This window comes from Monocercomonoides exilis (genome assembly GCF_001643675.1).
Source record: "Monocercomonoides exilis strain PA203 chromosome Unknown scaffold17-1647472, whole genome shotgun sequence".
NCBI classification, from domain to species: domain Eukaryota; phylum Preaxostyla; order Oxymonadida; family Polymastigidae; genus Monocercomonoides; species Monocercomonoides exilis.
This window is the reverse complement of record NW_027150562.1, coordinates 108,823-123,236: the sequence shown is the minus strand read 5'-3', so window position 1 is coordinate 123,236 and position 14,414 is coordinate 108,823. Positions and strand designations below refer to the sequence as shown.

At 37.9% G+C, this 14,414-nt stretch overlaps 2 protein-coding genes across 2 annotated transcripts; one reads left to right on the top strand and one right to left on the bottom strand.

Annotated features, from left to right (window-relative positions):
* Positions 1-584: 584 nt before the first annotated feature.
* On the top strand, positions 585-11,169 carry MONOS_1981 (uncharacterized protein; the record flags this gene model as incomplete). Its single annotated transcript, XM_067871870.1, has 3 exons — positions 585-1,356; positions 1,428-5,978; positions 6,199-11,169. The coding sequence occupies 3 exons, from the start codon at positions 585-587 to the stop codon at positions 10,374-10,376; spliced, it is 9,501 nt and encodes a 3,166-aa protein (XP_067729064.1). The 3' UTR covers positions 10,377-11,169.
* Positions 11,170-11,278: 109 nt separating this feature from the next.
* Positions 11,279-14,357, bottom strand: MONOS_1982 (uncharacterized protein; the record flags this gene model as incomplete). Its single annotated transcript, XM_067871871.1, has 3 exons — positions 11,279-13,559; positions 13,638-14,004; positions 14,090-14,357. The coding sequence occupies 3 exons, from the start codon at positions 14,355-14,357 to the stop codon at positions 11,444-11,446; spliced, it is 2,751 nt and encodes a 916-aa protein (XP_067729063.1). The 3' UTR covers positions 11,279-11,443.
* Positions 14,358-14,414: the final 57 nt, after the last annotated feature.

Below are 14,414 nucleotides of genomic sequence, written 5' to 3'. Positions count from 1 at the left end.
CATTTTTAATTTATGATAGCAAATTTCAGAATTTGATATCATTCAGTTCAATTCCTTTATTTGATAATCCTTTTCTAAGTACTCTGAAAATTGATTCCTGCAAATTTTGGAACATTAGCAAAACGAAAGTGAATTCAGTTTCTTGTTCTTCTTATTCAGAAGGTCTTAATGAAAAAGAGCATTATACTTTTCTTTCAGAATGTACATTTAATTATTGTGATAGCCCAATCTCTGGAAATTTAATTTTAGGAAGCATTGGTGCTGGCTATATTTATGCTAAAAACAATTCATTTTTTGGATGCTTCAGTACAAATCAAAATTGTAGCAAATCATCAAGGGAAGTAGCTGAAAATTCTGAAGATCAGAAATATGAGTTTTGCGACTTTGTAAATGCCAATAACGGTAATAACGTTAAAGGAGGAGCTTTGTGCATATCATTATCAGCGAATGCTAAATTGGAACTTGTTTCATGCTATTTTGAGAATGATTCGGTTAGGGGAACAGATCAGGAAACTAATAAACAGGCCGCAGGAGGAGCAATATGGGTTAATACAGATGGAGATGGAAACAAAGAAACAGTATTGATGAATGGTTGTGAATTTAGGAACTGTAGATCAAAAGGCAGTGGTGGATGTCTTTATTCAGAGAAAGGAAAACTTCTTTTGGATAATTCCATCTTCAAAGATTCCATCGCAGCGATCGAAGGCGCTGGAGTCTATTCACGACAAGGATCTGGAAATGTTACTGGATGTCGCTTTATTCGATGTCAGCTGGAAAAAGAAGAACAGGGTCATTTAAATTTTAATTATTTCTCTTCTTTTCGTCGCAATGATAACGAGGATCCAACTGGAAGCGCTTGCTTTTTCTGTAATTTGGATTCTTTGACTATTACAAACAGCTATTTGGCCGAGGGATGGTCCAAAGGATATACTGCTGGAATTTGCTTGAAAGTACCAGACAACAATACTCACCCAAAAGTTACATTAAATTTAGCATATTGTTTGTTTGCTTCAAACGTTGTAGATCGAACAACCGGAGATACGACACCTTATGGATCAGATCTGTTTGTTAACGTTAGTGGAACTTTTGCTAATAAAACTACTAATACATATTCATTGTCACAGGGAACCAGCCATTCATTGATTAATAATATTTTAAGTTATTTTCCAAATAGTTCTTCATCAAACGAAATTAATGTCAATTCCTCTGCTAAGTTGAATGTTACGGGAAGTCTTGATAATGCAGTTTGTCTTTACAGTCAAAGTTGCAGAACTTTTGAGGCGGCTGCGGAGACGAATATGAAAAGCATAATTACCATTGAAGCTGGAGAGTATTCCGCCGGATTTCACATATTTAGTGTGCCATTCTATTTTTCATTAATAAAAACTGAAATTTGAATTATTATTATTTATTTTGTTTTATCTGAGACAATAATCTAAAGGAAATTAAAGGAGCAAAACAGGTGAATGAATTAGCACCATCAGGGTGCGAAGAACCGTCAGTAGTCATTTATGCCACAAAGCCCAAAACAAAAAAGAAATCCGCTGTCAATGATCCAGCGCCCGCATCATTCATTTTATTGCATGAGCTGTCTATCTCAGACATTAGTTTTGTGCACCAACCAGATCCTGATGCGGAAAATGCGCTGTTTGAAATCAATAACTACAAGGAAATCAGTGAAGGCGATCCTGCCGTTGCTAAATTCACAAGATGTTGGTTTAAAGGAGCCAGCAAGGAAAGTGCTGCAGTGGTCTCATCTGATTCTGCCTCTTCTTTTACCCCGCTGCAAAGCATTCACAAATCCGATCTCCATTTTTCAAATGCTGCAGCAGCGCCAGTTGTTGCAAAAGCGCCTGTGTTCATGTTGACATCAGGAAGCCTGAAAATGAAGAACTGCGTTTTCTGCTCTATTTCCTTGACTGCTACTTCTGCTATTGTTCGTTCCTTCCACCAGTCTTCTGTGTCTGCTGTTGATGTGGATATTCGCGCCACAGAGTTTCAGAACGTTATTAGCACATTTCCAAATCCGTCAACAGCTGCAGACGCATCTTCATCAAGATCTCTTTCTGCTTCGTTTGCATCAAAGAAGGAAAAATCACAAAGCAACGACGAAACAAAAGGAATGCCGTGTGCTGGGTGCATATGTACTGATTTGGGAAAAAGTGAAAATCTTTCATCTGATGTTTCTGACCGGCTTGTGCTTATCGGCTGCAATTTCGACAACTGCTGGAATATTCAACAAAAGGACGGGAAAGGAGGTGCTGTTTACATTGCACTTAATGGTCAGAAGGCAAGATTCATGATTAAAGATAGCACTTTCACAAATTGTGGGGTCGCAAATGAAGAGCCATTACAAGATGATGAAGGAAATACAATACTTTCTGAAGGTAATTACAATGGGTGCGGAGGAGGAATATATCTAAAATTAGCAGGCAGCAAAGATAGCTACATATTCAGAAACATAAAGTTCGACAAAGATACAGTTGGAGCAGAAAAAGGTGCCTTTATAATGATTGAATATACAAAGGATGAACTTAAACCTTCATATGATCGCTTTCCGGATATGTTCACAAAGGAGATGTTTTCAAATCAAGGTTTAGAAGAATATCAAAACTTGTTTTCAAAGAACAAAGAAAACAGCATTGAAGGCATTATTGAAGGTGCATTCAACAAATCACTAACAGACTATATAAGTGCAACTGGGGAAGATAACTCAACTTGTGGCAGAAGCAGTGGTTCTCCCTGTAAAACAGTTGGAGAGGCCTTGTCTCACATATCTTGGTGTGAGCGTACTATTTACGTGAATGGTGAAGTGGATTTCAATAAGTCTGCTAATCTTGGCTGGGGCGATTGGACACTTACGACTGAAGACCAGTCTGGTAATAATAAGGCAACTGTAAAATTTGTCAAAACATATCCTCAGGATCCACAAAATCCACCAGCTTCTGGCTCTAATGCTGTTTTGAATCGTGCTGAGGGAGGTCTTTTTAGGAATGAACCAAATCACTGTTCCAATTTGAAGCACCAACAACAAAAGAAGCAAGCTAACGAAGAGAGCGAGGGCATGGACATGAATTATGGAGAGTCGCTCGACGCGTTCATTACATCGACAGGCGGTATTGCGAAAATCCGCAGCATTACTCTCTTTTTTAGCCAATCTGTAACATCTCCTGAACCACTTTATTGCTGTATCCTAAAAACGGCGGGTGAGTTTGAAATGGACGCTGTTACTGTTACTGGATCAACAGAGGCAGAAACTTTCGCTTCGCTTTCTTCTTTCTTTTATTCAACTGAATATCTCCGGGCGCATCAAACTGCAACAAATGATCTTTTTATTCCATCTTATATTAACGTAACTTCGCAAACAGTGAAAGTTACAGACTGTGAATTCAGTAAAATTAGTCAAACAGTGAAAAACTGCTCAAATGCACCTTTTTATTATGAAATTTCATCTCTTCCAAGATGTGCAGCAGGAGAAAACGGAATCCCAACACCTACACAGAGCAACGACAAAGGAGGGCAATTTAAGATGGAAAGCTGCATTTTTAACAGTCTGACCACAGTTTACGGTAATGGATCAGCGGTGAATGTGCTTCTCAGAGGGCGAAGCAGTTTCTCATTGAAAGGATGCACTTTTGGATCTGAAAATGAGGATGGAAAGTTGAATGCCACTCAGGGCGGAGCTGTGTATGTAAAATCCATCCTTGCGAAAGAGACTGGAGCGAATTCAGATTCTTCTGAGAGAAGAAGGCAGTTTCGAAATGGGAAATGGACAAAAGCATCAGAAGTAGTAAATAATGGTACCACAGATGTCAAGCCGGCAATTAGTGTTGAACATTGCATTTTTCGGAACTGCTATGCCTCTTCCAAAAACTATTTAACTTCATCTAATATAATAAATGGATGCGGTGGAGGAATGTATCTTTCTGTTTCAGAAGATGCAACATTATCATTGAATAATATAAGTTTTACAAACTGTATCGCAACAAAAAATTCATTGAATCGTGGATATGGGTATGGAGGTGCTTTGTTTTTAGAACTGGATACAAAAGCGGAAAATGTTGATTTTGACACATTAAAATTTGAAAATCTGTTGTTTTCAGGAACATTAGCAGATACAAACGGCAATATGATTGCATTTAAAGGAAGCGATGTTCCAGAATGCCTCTACCACTTTCAGTTTTGCTATTTAAATGATTCAAATATAGAAGACATAAAAACAAATGACTATGCATATGAGAAATCATCATCTTTTGCTAGTCTTGATACACACCTTCAAACAGAACGTTCATATGTCAGTGAAAGCGGCTCTGATAATAATTCTACTGGTTCAAACAAGAAATGTGGTCTTCTTCCTTCCTCGCCTTGCAAAACGCTAGAGTATGCTCTCGATAAGACAAATTGGATGAAGCTTCGATTGATATTATCAGGAAAAGTTGTTTTGGACGGGGGATATAAAGCAGTGATTCCTTTATCATTTGAAGGAAAGAACGATGCGAAGCAAAGCAAGCCGACTGATTCCATACAATTTCAGACTTCTCAAAGTTTAAGTGGTGACACGTTAATCAGATCAATCAATACGGATGAAACATCATCTTTCTTTTATACAGAAAATGATTTGAAGATTTCTAATTTGAATCTAGAGATTCCAGATATTCAAGATTCGGTTTATAATACGTTAATATGCGCGGGGGGAAACTCTGCTTTCACTTTAAAAACCATTTGCGTGAAGAATCCAATGCAGTCACGACTCAACGAAGCAGCATATTCTTTGAGCTATACGCTTTTTAAGGCTATTGCGAGTGAAGTTGAAATCAGTGATCTTTATGCGAATGACCTCCTGATTAGTAATGGTGCTGCAATCGACATCAGTTCAAGCGATTCGATTACTATGCAGAATCTGATATTAACGAACATACAGCAAATTAGTGATAATGGTGAAAAATCACCAATTTATATAACTCAAACAGGAACACGACTTTCATTTTCAGGGAAATTTACGAAGATGCAAAGTAAATACGGGAAAGGAGGTATTGCACATATTGCAACTTCGGCAGAAAGAATCACTATTGGATCAGAAGATAGCATTTTCGGAGAAGCTAACGGCGGTACACAAGGAAATAATAGTGCTGAAGAGGAAGAATTAGGAAACGGAGTGTCTTCCTTGGAAGGAGGTGCAATATATTTGGAATCAAATTCTTCAAATAAACCTGAAATATCCATTTATGGCACTTTTTCCAATTGCCAGGTTCGACAGCAACAAAACGGAAAAGAAAATGCATTGCAGTCACAGCACAAAAATACAGCATCCATGGGGAAAGCATTTGGAGGAGCTATTTATTTGAGTACCAGCTATCCTGCAACTTTGAATATAAAGGCAAAGTTTTCGAATTGTGTATGTCTTGGAGCGGATTCCAGAGGAGGTGCAGTGTATGCATCACTGCAAAATGGCAGCATACTTTCAATTTCTAATTCACAGTTCTTATCATGCATTACAACCGAATACGTTGGATGCAGTGAGACTTCACTTACAAAACAAGGAGCAGCAATTTATATTGACTTGCCAGATGAGGCTGCTTTAAGTGATGTTAAAATTTCAGGAAGCAAATTTGAGCATTGCCTTTGCACTTCTTCGTCATCGTTTCCGTCGTCAGTCACTGGATCTGAATCCAATGGGTGCAATGTGAGTTCTGTCGGAGGATGTCTCGGATGTGTAATAAGCGGAAACGGCTCTTTCAGCTGCGATTCCTCAAACTTTACTGACTGCGTCGCTGCAGGAAATGCTTTTTCAAAAGGAGGTGCAATATTGCTGAAGTTTCTTTTTACTCTATCTACTGATCGTCCATCTGTGAAGATAAGCAAATGCATTTTCAATGGAAAGAGCGATGGAAGCGAATCACACGTTCCAGAAAACAGTGTTAGAGAACATCGCTCAACATTTGTGATAGATTTGAAGGATGTCTCACAGGGTTTTAATGGTAAGTGAAACAAAAAAATATAAATATCTTTTATTTAACAATTCTTTTTTTAAAAAACAATTATTTGATAAAGTGAAAATTTATGAAATTTCTTTTTAAATAAACACTTTGTTGGATTCTAAAGTTTTATTTTTATTTTTATTTTTTGTTTTTTTAATGGAAATAATATTTTTTTTTCTTTTCCCCTGTTTATTGCATTATTCTTTTTCTATTTTTATAGCATTATCTACTGATGATTCATCGGCTTTTAATATTAGCATTACTGATAGTGAGTTTAAATCAGTTTCAATAACAGCGAAAGGAGATGATGACATTGCGAAAGGCGGAGCATTCTGTCTTTCTCTTCCAAGCTCTGCAGTTTTGGAAGCGAAAAACTGTAACTTTGAGAATTGCTTCACAGAATCGCCCAAATCTTCAGGAGGTGCAATGCATATTGAAGCATCGGAATCGCAAAGCAATCAAGCTACTACTCAATTGACGTTGGATAATTGCACATTCAAGGACTGCGAAGCTCGAGATGGCATTTCTGCCATTCATGAAACAAAAGGTGGAGCGCTATTTCTCAGCTTCAATTTAAGTGAAGCACCTGTCCCAAAATTATGGAATCTAAAGTTTGTCGGGTGCAATGCTACTAAAGGAACAAGAATATACATTAAAACAAATAAATATGAATATGACAATTGGCATGGAATATTCAAAAAACTATTTACGCAGGATAATATTGATGATCAAAAGGAAAATAATTATATTTGCTTTGCCAACGATGTTAAAAGTGATCATGATCTTCTTGAAATACTGAAAGTGAAGAAAGTTTATGTCAGTAGTGGTACCAGTGATGATAATGAGGCATGCGGACATGATAAAAATAATCCATGCAAAACGATTTTTGGGGTGTCAAATAATATTATTTGGTACAACCAAATAATATATCTGGAAATAGTTAATAATTACATAGAATTTGGTAGTGGAGTTGATTTTGAAGAGAACGATATTACAATTACTGGTGATGATAAATTTGGTGATTCAACATCTTCTGTTTTGACTCATTCAGCTACTTCCTTTTTCAGATCAACGACCGCTTCACTTTATTCTCATCATTCATTAACCAGTTCAGATTTTCATATGAATTCTCAGAAACGTTCTTCATCGCCTAAAGCTTCAGAGCGAAAATTCGATAACGCTGAAGACGTACAAGAACAAAAAGTTCAGTTAAAGTTTTCTATTCCCACAGCACAGCTTTCTACTTCGTCGTTTTACGCACCTTATGCTCATGCAGCAACCGACGAAAATAAACCAACTGCATTTGTGACATCATGCGGAGGAATCTTATTTGACAATGTTATACTCGAAATCCCTACAACAAGTTTACCAGTATCTTACACTTCGATTGTTAAGCAGACTGCAGGCACCTTCAAAATGAATAATGTTGAATTGTACTACATTGGCGAAGGGAGCTCTTTTTCATCTGACATTTCCTGGACTTATTCCACACAAAGCGAACCAAATCACAGTTATTCTGCGTTTAGTTTGACTGTTGATAATTTTGAAGCCGAAAAGTTTTCTGTTTCCAACATGAAACCTATAAATCACCCACTATTCACAATCAACTCTTCAAATCTTGTGAAAATCTTAAATTCAAAATTCGAAAACATTTTGTGTACCACCGATCCGATTAAAAGTGGCACTGCTCTTTCTCCTTTATTTGTGTGGATTGCACCTGAAAAGGAAATTACCTTGTCTAATCTTACCGTGTATGGATGCTCATCGGCTACTGGCTCTTCTGGCGGCTTTATGACTCTTGTTCTGAGCAATTTATCAAAATTTTCTTTGAGTTCTGGAAATTACTCAAATTGTAATGCTGATGCTGGTAATAAATTAGGGGGAGTATTTTTCATAAACTGTTCAAAGGATAAAGATATTCCATCACTAGAATTTAATGCTTCAACAATTACTTTTGAAAATAATGAAGCAAATAATGGTAGTAATTTAATGTTTGAATGCAAAGAGCTTGTCAAGGCGATAGAAAATTCCACAATTAATATAACAGCTGAACTTTCTAAAGGTTTTGTTGGAACAATAGATTACGAAAAATTTTATCCGTTAAAGGATCTGACATTTAAGGAACCAATTAAAAATGTCGAAATTGGTGGAAATGATAAAATTGACGGACAGTTTTGCGGTACAGATTATCCTTGTAATACTCTTCATTCTGCTATCAATCGACTTGATAAAACGACGAGCAATAACATAAACATCAATGATGATACAAGCATAACTGAAGGGGGTTGTGTAATTGGAAATACAACAATCAAAATGGCACAAAATAAGAAAATAATTGTTGGAAAATCTGAAGTCTATAACGAGTCAATGATTAAAAATAATGGTGATTCAAAATTTAATGAGCTTGCGTTTCAATTAGAATCATCAATAAATTGTGATTCATTTACCACTACAACAGGAGGAAACTTCACTGTAACAAAGACTACATTTAATGCATCAACAACCATCGACTACTCATTGATTACAATGAATGGCGGTGGAACATTGACTCTCAGTAATGTCAAGATGTCATGTGCGATGGCATATCCAACCTCAACAGCCACTGAAAGTCGTTCGCTGATGGATTTATCCTGCAATAACGTGAATGTTAATGGATGCTCATTTTCAAAATCAGGCTCCAGCTTTCAAAGTTCAAACGACGCAAGTGAAAACACACTAAATGATGAAGATGCGCAAAATGTGAAAAAAACAACGCAGCAATTATCTTTTGATTCAACTATCAATGGACCTTCATCTCTTCCGGCACTTTCTAACGACTATTCAGATACGAAATGGCCAGATTTTTGCGCATGGGAGAAAAGCTGCATATATCTCCACAACAGTCATATGAGTGCCACCATTGCAAATTCAACCTTTTCTGGACAACCACAAACAGCTTTATTGGTTGATGGAGGAAACGTTACTGTTAAAAATTGCACATTCAATAACAATAAGCTTTCTTTAAATAAAATACCGGATGTTATCCGCAAAAATATTCAATGCGAAGGGTATACAAAGTTAGTTTTAGAAAATTTAACTTTTGATGGCAAACAAGAAAGCAAATTAACTGAGAATGCTTCTTTGTGGATTCGAGTGTTTGACCCCTGCGAAGTTGTCTACGAAAAAATGTCTTCATTATTTTCATTGAATTTCATTCCAGTCGTAAAGTCAACAAGTGCTTCTATTGAAAAGCAAAGCAAAAAATTTACAGCATCATTTTCAGGGAGTAATCTTGTGGGATGTGATGTGGATGTGGAGATTGAGGAGTATTTTTCGAAGAGAAAGTTTCGAGTGCCTTGCTTATCTGAACAAGGAATCAACACAAACTCTAACAGCATCAGTTGCACTGTTCATATGAATGACACATCTTTCAACGGAACCGAAATCGACGATAATCAGCCGCTGTTTCAGAGCCTTCTGTTTTACGATAGATTAGGTGATGCCTCGACAGGAAGGAAAGAGTTCCACACAGATGGTCGCGTAAGCCTTGGCTCTGGATTGATCAACGAAAGTCGCACTTCTGACGATGACTTGACAAAAGGTGAGAAAATGGAGACATGGGTTATTATTGTGATTATTGTGGCTGCGGTGGTCGTGGTCATAGTTGTTATAGTTGTCATTATTTGTGCTGTTTCAAAAAATAAGTCTAGCCGACGCGAAGAGTACTACGATGACGACGAAGACGAAGATTCGGAGGAATATATTGTTGAAGAAAAGTTGCGAGGCGGAAAGAGAGTTAAGACAGCAATGCCACTTAACAAAAAGAATAAAAATGCGAAGGGAGGAAAATATGCTGCAATGGGAAATCCACTCGACATTGACGAAGACGAAGAATATGCAGATTTAGACGAAGAAATGAAGGAAGTTATCCGGCAGACAACAGGAAAAGGCAAGAAAGGCACAAAGGAAAGCAATGAGAAAGATGCAAAACAAAACGGAGCAAGTGCCGAGGAAAGTCGCTCAGAAAAGAAGAAAGGAAAGAAGAACGATAAAGAAAGAGAGATGGTCGGAATGAGCACAACTGAAAAGGACGAAGGAAGCAGCAGCAGCGATAGCAAGAAAGGAAAGCAATCCAATGTTGAAAATAGCACAGGTACTGTGCCTGATAACAACTCTGACACAAATACAACTTCAACAACTTCACTTCGGAAAAAGGCAAAGAAAGTGGAGGAAGTTTACACACTACCTCCACTTACGCTGCCTTCCCCTTATGGACAGCCAATGAAAGTTGTACTTCCTCCGAAAAAAGATGACCTTGATACAATTGAAGACCAGTGGAAAGAACAGAGACAGCTGACTCAGATTATTTCTATGTATGTGCCCGAAGATCTCGATGATGATATGTATAACACTTTCTAGTTATTCTAGAGAAGGGAATCGACACAACAAGAGAGATTCAAAAAAGAGAGCAAGAAATGATGAGGTGAACACTTTTGGCAAAAGGAAACGACATTTTTTTATATTTCTCAAATAACGTTCTCATCTTTATTGAATTTTCTTTCAGTGCTTTGAACAATTCACGCTCATTAACTTAATCTATATATTCTTTGTGATTTATAGCTTATTTTAAACGAGTATGTTATATTTGTAATATTCATGAAGAAATCCGTTTGATTTAACTTTTCTAGCGCAGTTGAACCGACACATTTCCAATTAGTGTAAATCTTTCTTTTCTGTATTTGTATTTTGTCTTTCACAAAAAAGATAAGTGTGTTTTATATTATTATGTGCAATTGTTTTTGTTGACACTTTGTAGTATGCAAATAGTAAGTATTCACATTTCAAAAATTTTAAATTTTGAAATATCATAAATCATTAATTATATTGTTTGTTTTTGAAGAAAGTTACATTTTATTTTTTCTGCTTGCTATGCGTTCTTTACGAAAGTTCTCATGTTTTATTATAAAAGCTTAACATCTTATGAGCCACTTTTTGTTGGAGTGGCAGTTGCATTCTAACTCATACTTTTGTTCATTTCTCATTAAATTTGAAAATTTTTTAGTTGACTATATTCCAAATTGAAATGTTTCATTTTTAATGTTTCATGTTTTTACGATTTCATTTCAAAATTTTTCATTCAAAAATTTTCTATAATTGTTATTATATTATCGCATATCATCTGAACAATATTATTATATTCTTCATTCTTTTCGAATATTCCACTCATCAACATTTGTTGTAATAACTTTAAATCCAAAAAAATTCACAGAAAGGAAGGCTTCCATGCTTTGGTTTGAGAAAGAAGCATAAAAATTCTTCCATGCTTCAGTTCAAAGAATTTTATTAATTCTAATCAGAAAAAATCGAAATGTAAAACTGAAAACAAATTGTAATTTACACGAAACTTTTTTTTTTGAAAATTTTAAACAAAATCAAATAAACATATGAAGTGGTTAACAAAATATCCAAAATTTCACTCAATGTTCCTAACTTGAAACATTTTGCTTTGTTGAAAGATTCGCCGTCGAAGGAGAAGCCACTGGAAAAGACATCTGCAAACTTGCAGATGGAATAGAAGATGAAATGGGAACACGGGAAGAAGAAGAAGGAGGAAAAGGAAAAGCAGACGACGAAGGAACCGAAGGTGGCGTCACAGATGGCGGCGACGGGAATGGAGCTGACGAAGTGAATCTCATTGAAGACTGGGTGGCTGATCCAGGTGCAGCTGCTGGCTGCAATCCTTGCCCGGCTGAAGGCACAGATGATGGAGGCATCCCTGCTCCAACGGTATTTGAGTGTGCTAATGCAGCAGACGCATAAGAAGGCAAAGGAGGAAACGAAGAAAGAGCAGACGGGAGCACAAGAGGCAGTGTCGGTGAAGCTTTGAACATTTTCTTTTGCGCTGGGAGATTAATCAGCGGATTAAAAGGAATGCCAGCCACAGGCAGTTGAGGATTAATTGGAGTTTGAGAGGCCTGCGAAGAGGCATTTGCTGCAGGCGCAGTCTGTGCCGGGAACTGTTGTGAAGAAGATGAGGAAGCTGAAGCTGAAGCTGAAGCTGAAGCAGAGGGAGGGGTGGATGCATTGGGTGCCTGCACAAAAGAGCCAGAAATAGCGACCCCAGGTACAAAATAACTGGACGGCTGTAAAAATCCCGAGGAAGAAGAAGAAGAGGAGGAGGAAGAAGGCGAGGAGGAAGTAGTTGAAGGAGAAGAAGAAGATGAAGGAGAAGTGGAAGTAGATGCTGCTGAAGACAATGACGATGACGATGATGAAGATGAAGATGACGAGGAAGAAGAAGAATGAAATGAAGGGAAAGCTGGTTGCGGAAATGGAGCTTGTAAAGAACTTGACATTCCCAATGTATTCGTTGTTGAAGATGACGAAGGCATATAAGAAGATGGAGAAGCATTAGGCAAAGTATTAACTGAAGCAGAAGAAGTTGATGTGTTTGCAGAGGGGGGAGGAGGAAATCCAACTGATCCATATGGAATCGCAGGAAATGGAGCAGAAGACAAAGAATTCAAGCCAGATGCAGACGATGGCGAAGGCACCGAGGCTGCTGGAAAAGCAGGCATCGAAGGCGGCGGAGGGAACATTGCAGACGATGACTGATTAACTGCTGGAAACGAAAACTGAGAAAAGTCGGAATTCAGCATCAGACGCGGATGCTGCCTGAAAATAGGCTGTCCCTTTTTGCCATATTTCGTGTTCGAAGGCACTTTGCCCGATGCATCCTGCAGCGACCCCCCAAACGACAAAGACGCCCCCTGCGTCCCCAGCACTGAGGAAGAGGTGGAGGAAGAAGAAGGAATAGTCAAACTGCGATCAAGCGAACTTGAAGTTATGGCCCTGCTTCTGCTTGTTTCATCTTCAGCTTCGCCAAGTTCGTTATCTTCATCAAGTGCACCATTTCCTCTCAAATTCATATCGTCATCGTCATCTGCATCATCTGTCTCATTATCTAATCCATTCTCAAAGTCATCATCACCTCCCAACCCAGCTGCATAATCTCCCCGCTTCCGTTTCCTTCCTCTTCCCCGCTTTCCTCCGATGCTTTCTCTTTTGGCACGAACTTTTCCAAGCTCGCTTTCTTTCTCTCTCATGTTGCCTTCTCCTCTCTTTCTCTTCTGTGCACTTATGCCATCGTACGAAGGTACTCCAAACAGCATCATCGAATCTAGCTTCATATCATCTGGATCTCCTTTCACTTTGCTCCCATCGCCTCTTCCTTGAATTCCCCCCTTTCCGCCTTCTTCGTTTCCTTCACCCATTCCTAACCCACCACCAAGCCCTGCAGCCTCCTTGTTTCTAACCGCTAAACTGCGAGATTCCCTTCGAAATTGTCTCTTTTTCTCCCTTTCAGACTCACCTATCACTACCATCTGCTCTCCAACTGCACGAGATACTTCCAAAAGCTGGGCTAGTTGCTGAGATGCCTGTAGGTACTGATTCCATTGTTCAGAATTCAAATCAAATGTTGACTGGTGCGTGTGAATTGTCATCATTCCATCGTTCAATCTAGCTGCATATCTATGAAGAATAGAACCTATTTCACGAATAACGTCAGCTTCAGTCCTGATTGGCTGTTGAAGAAGAGACCTAAATGAAAGATCACGGTTATCTTTTTTTTTTTCCAATATTCGAATGTTGTTATCTTTTCGATTTTGCATTTGTGACATTCCTTCTTCAATCTCATCTCCATCTTCAAATAACGGACTAAAAGATCGATCGAGCTCCATTTGCTCCGGAAAAGATGTTTCTTCAGTTTCTTCATCATCTTCGTCATTTTCTTTTCTTGGAACCCCACGATGCTGTTGGCGTCGAATATGTTCAACTATTCTACTCATCTTTGTTGTGGGAGAAAATCGTGGGCAGATTCGACAGCCAACAAATTTGCCTTCAATTGGGTAAAGAGTCTCTCTAGGGCGTGTTTGAGAAATAGGATATTGAATCTGATCCCATGTCATGGCTTCTTCGCAAACTGCATGTATCAGTTCTTCTGGTGTTGAAAAATGTCGACCTAATCGTTGACGGCGTCTTGGAGCTATCAAATATATTCAAAAAATTTAAAATAAAAAAGAATATTCAAGTGTTATAGATAATTGAACAAGCGCAAATATCGAAATAACCTCTTCCTTCATGAGATTGCCGTTGTAAAGGCATTCCTAAACTTCCTCGATTTAACGCCAATTCCTGTTGATAAAATGGTGAATAATACAATGACTCTTGTGGATATTGAGGTGGACCATCGTATTGTTGAGGTGGATGTTGATAATCGTGCTGTTGTTGTTCTTCGCGAAAAGCTTCTTGCTGGTCCTGTTGCTGCGATAAGGAAGATATAACTTGTGATTTATCTGGCTCCATGATCAATACCCACAACTTATATGTGGCTTTCATAAACACAAAATAAAGTTTTTTCCTCTACTGTCCTGCTTGTTATGAAATTACTATAAT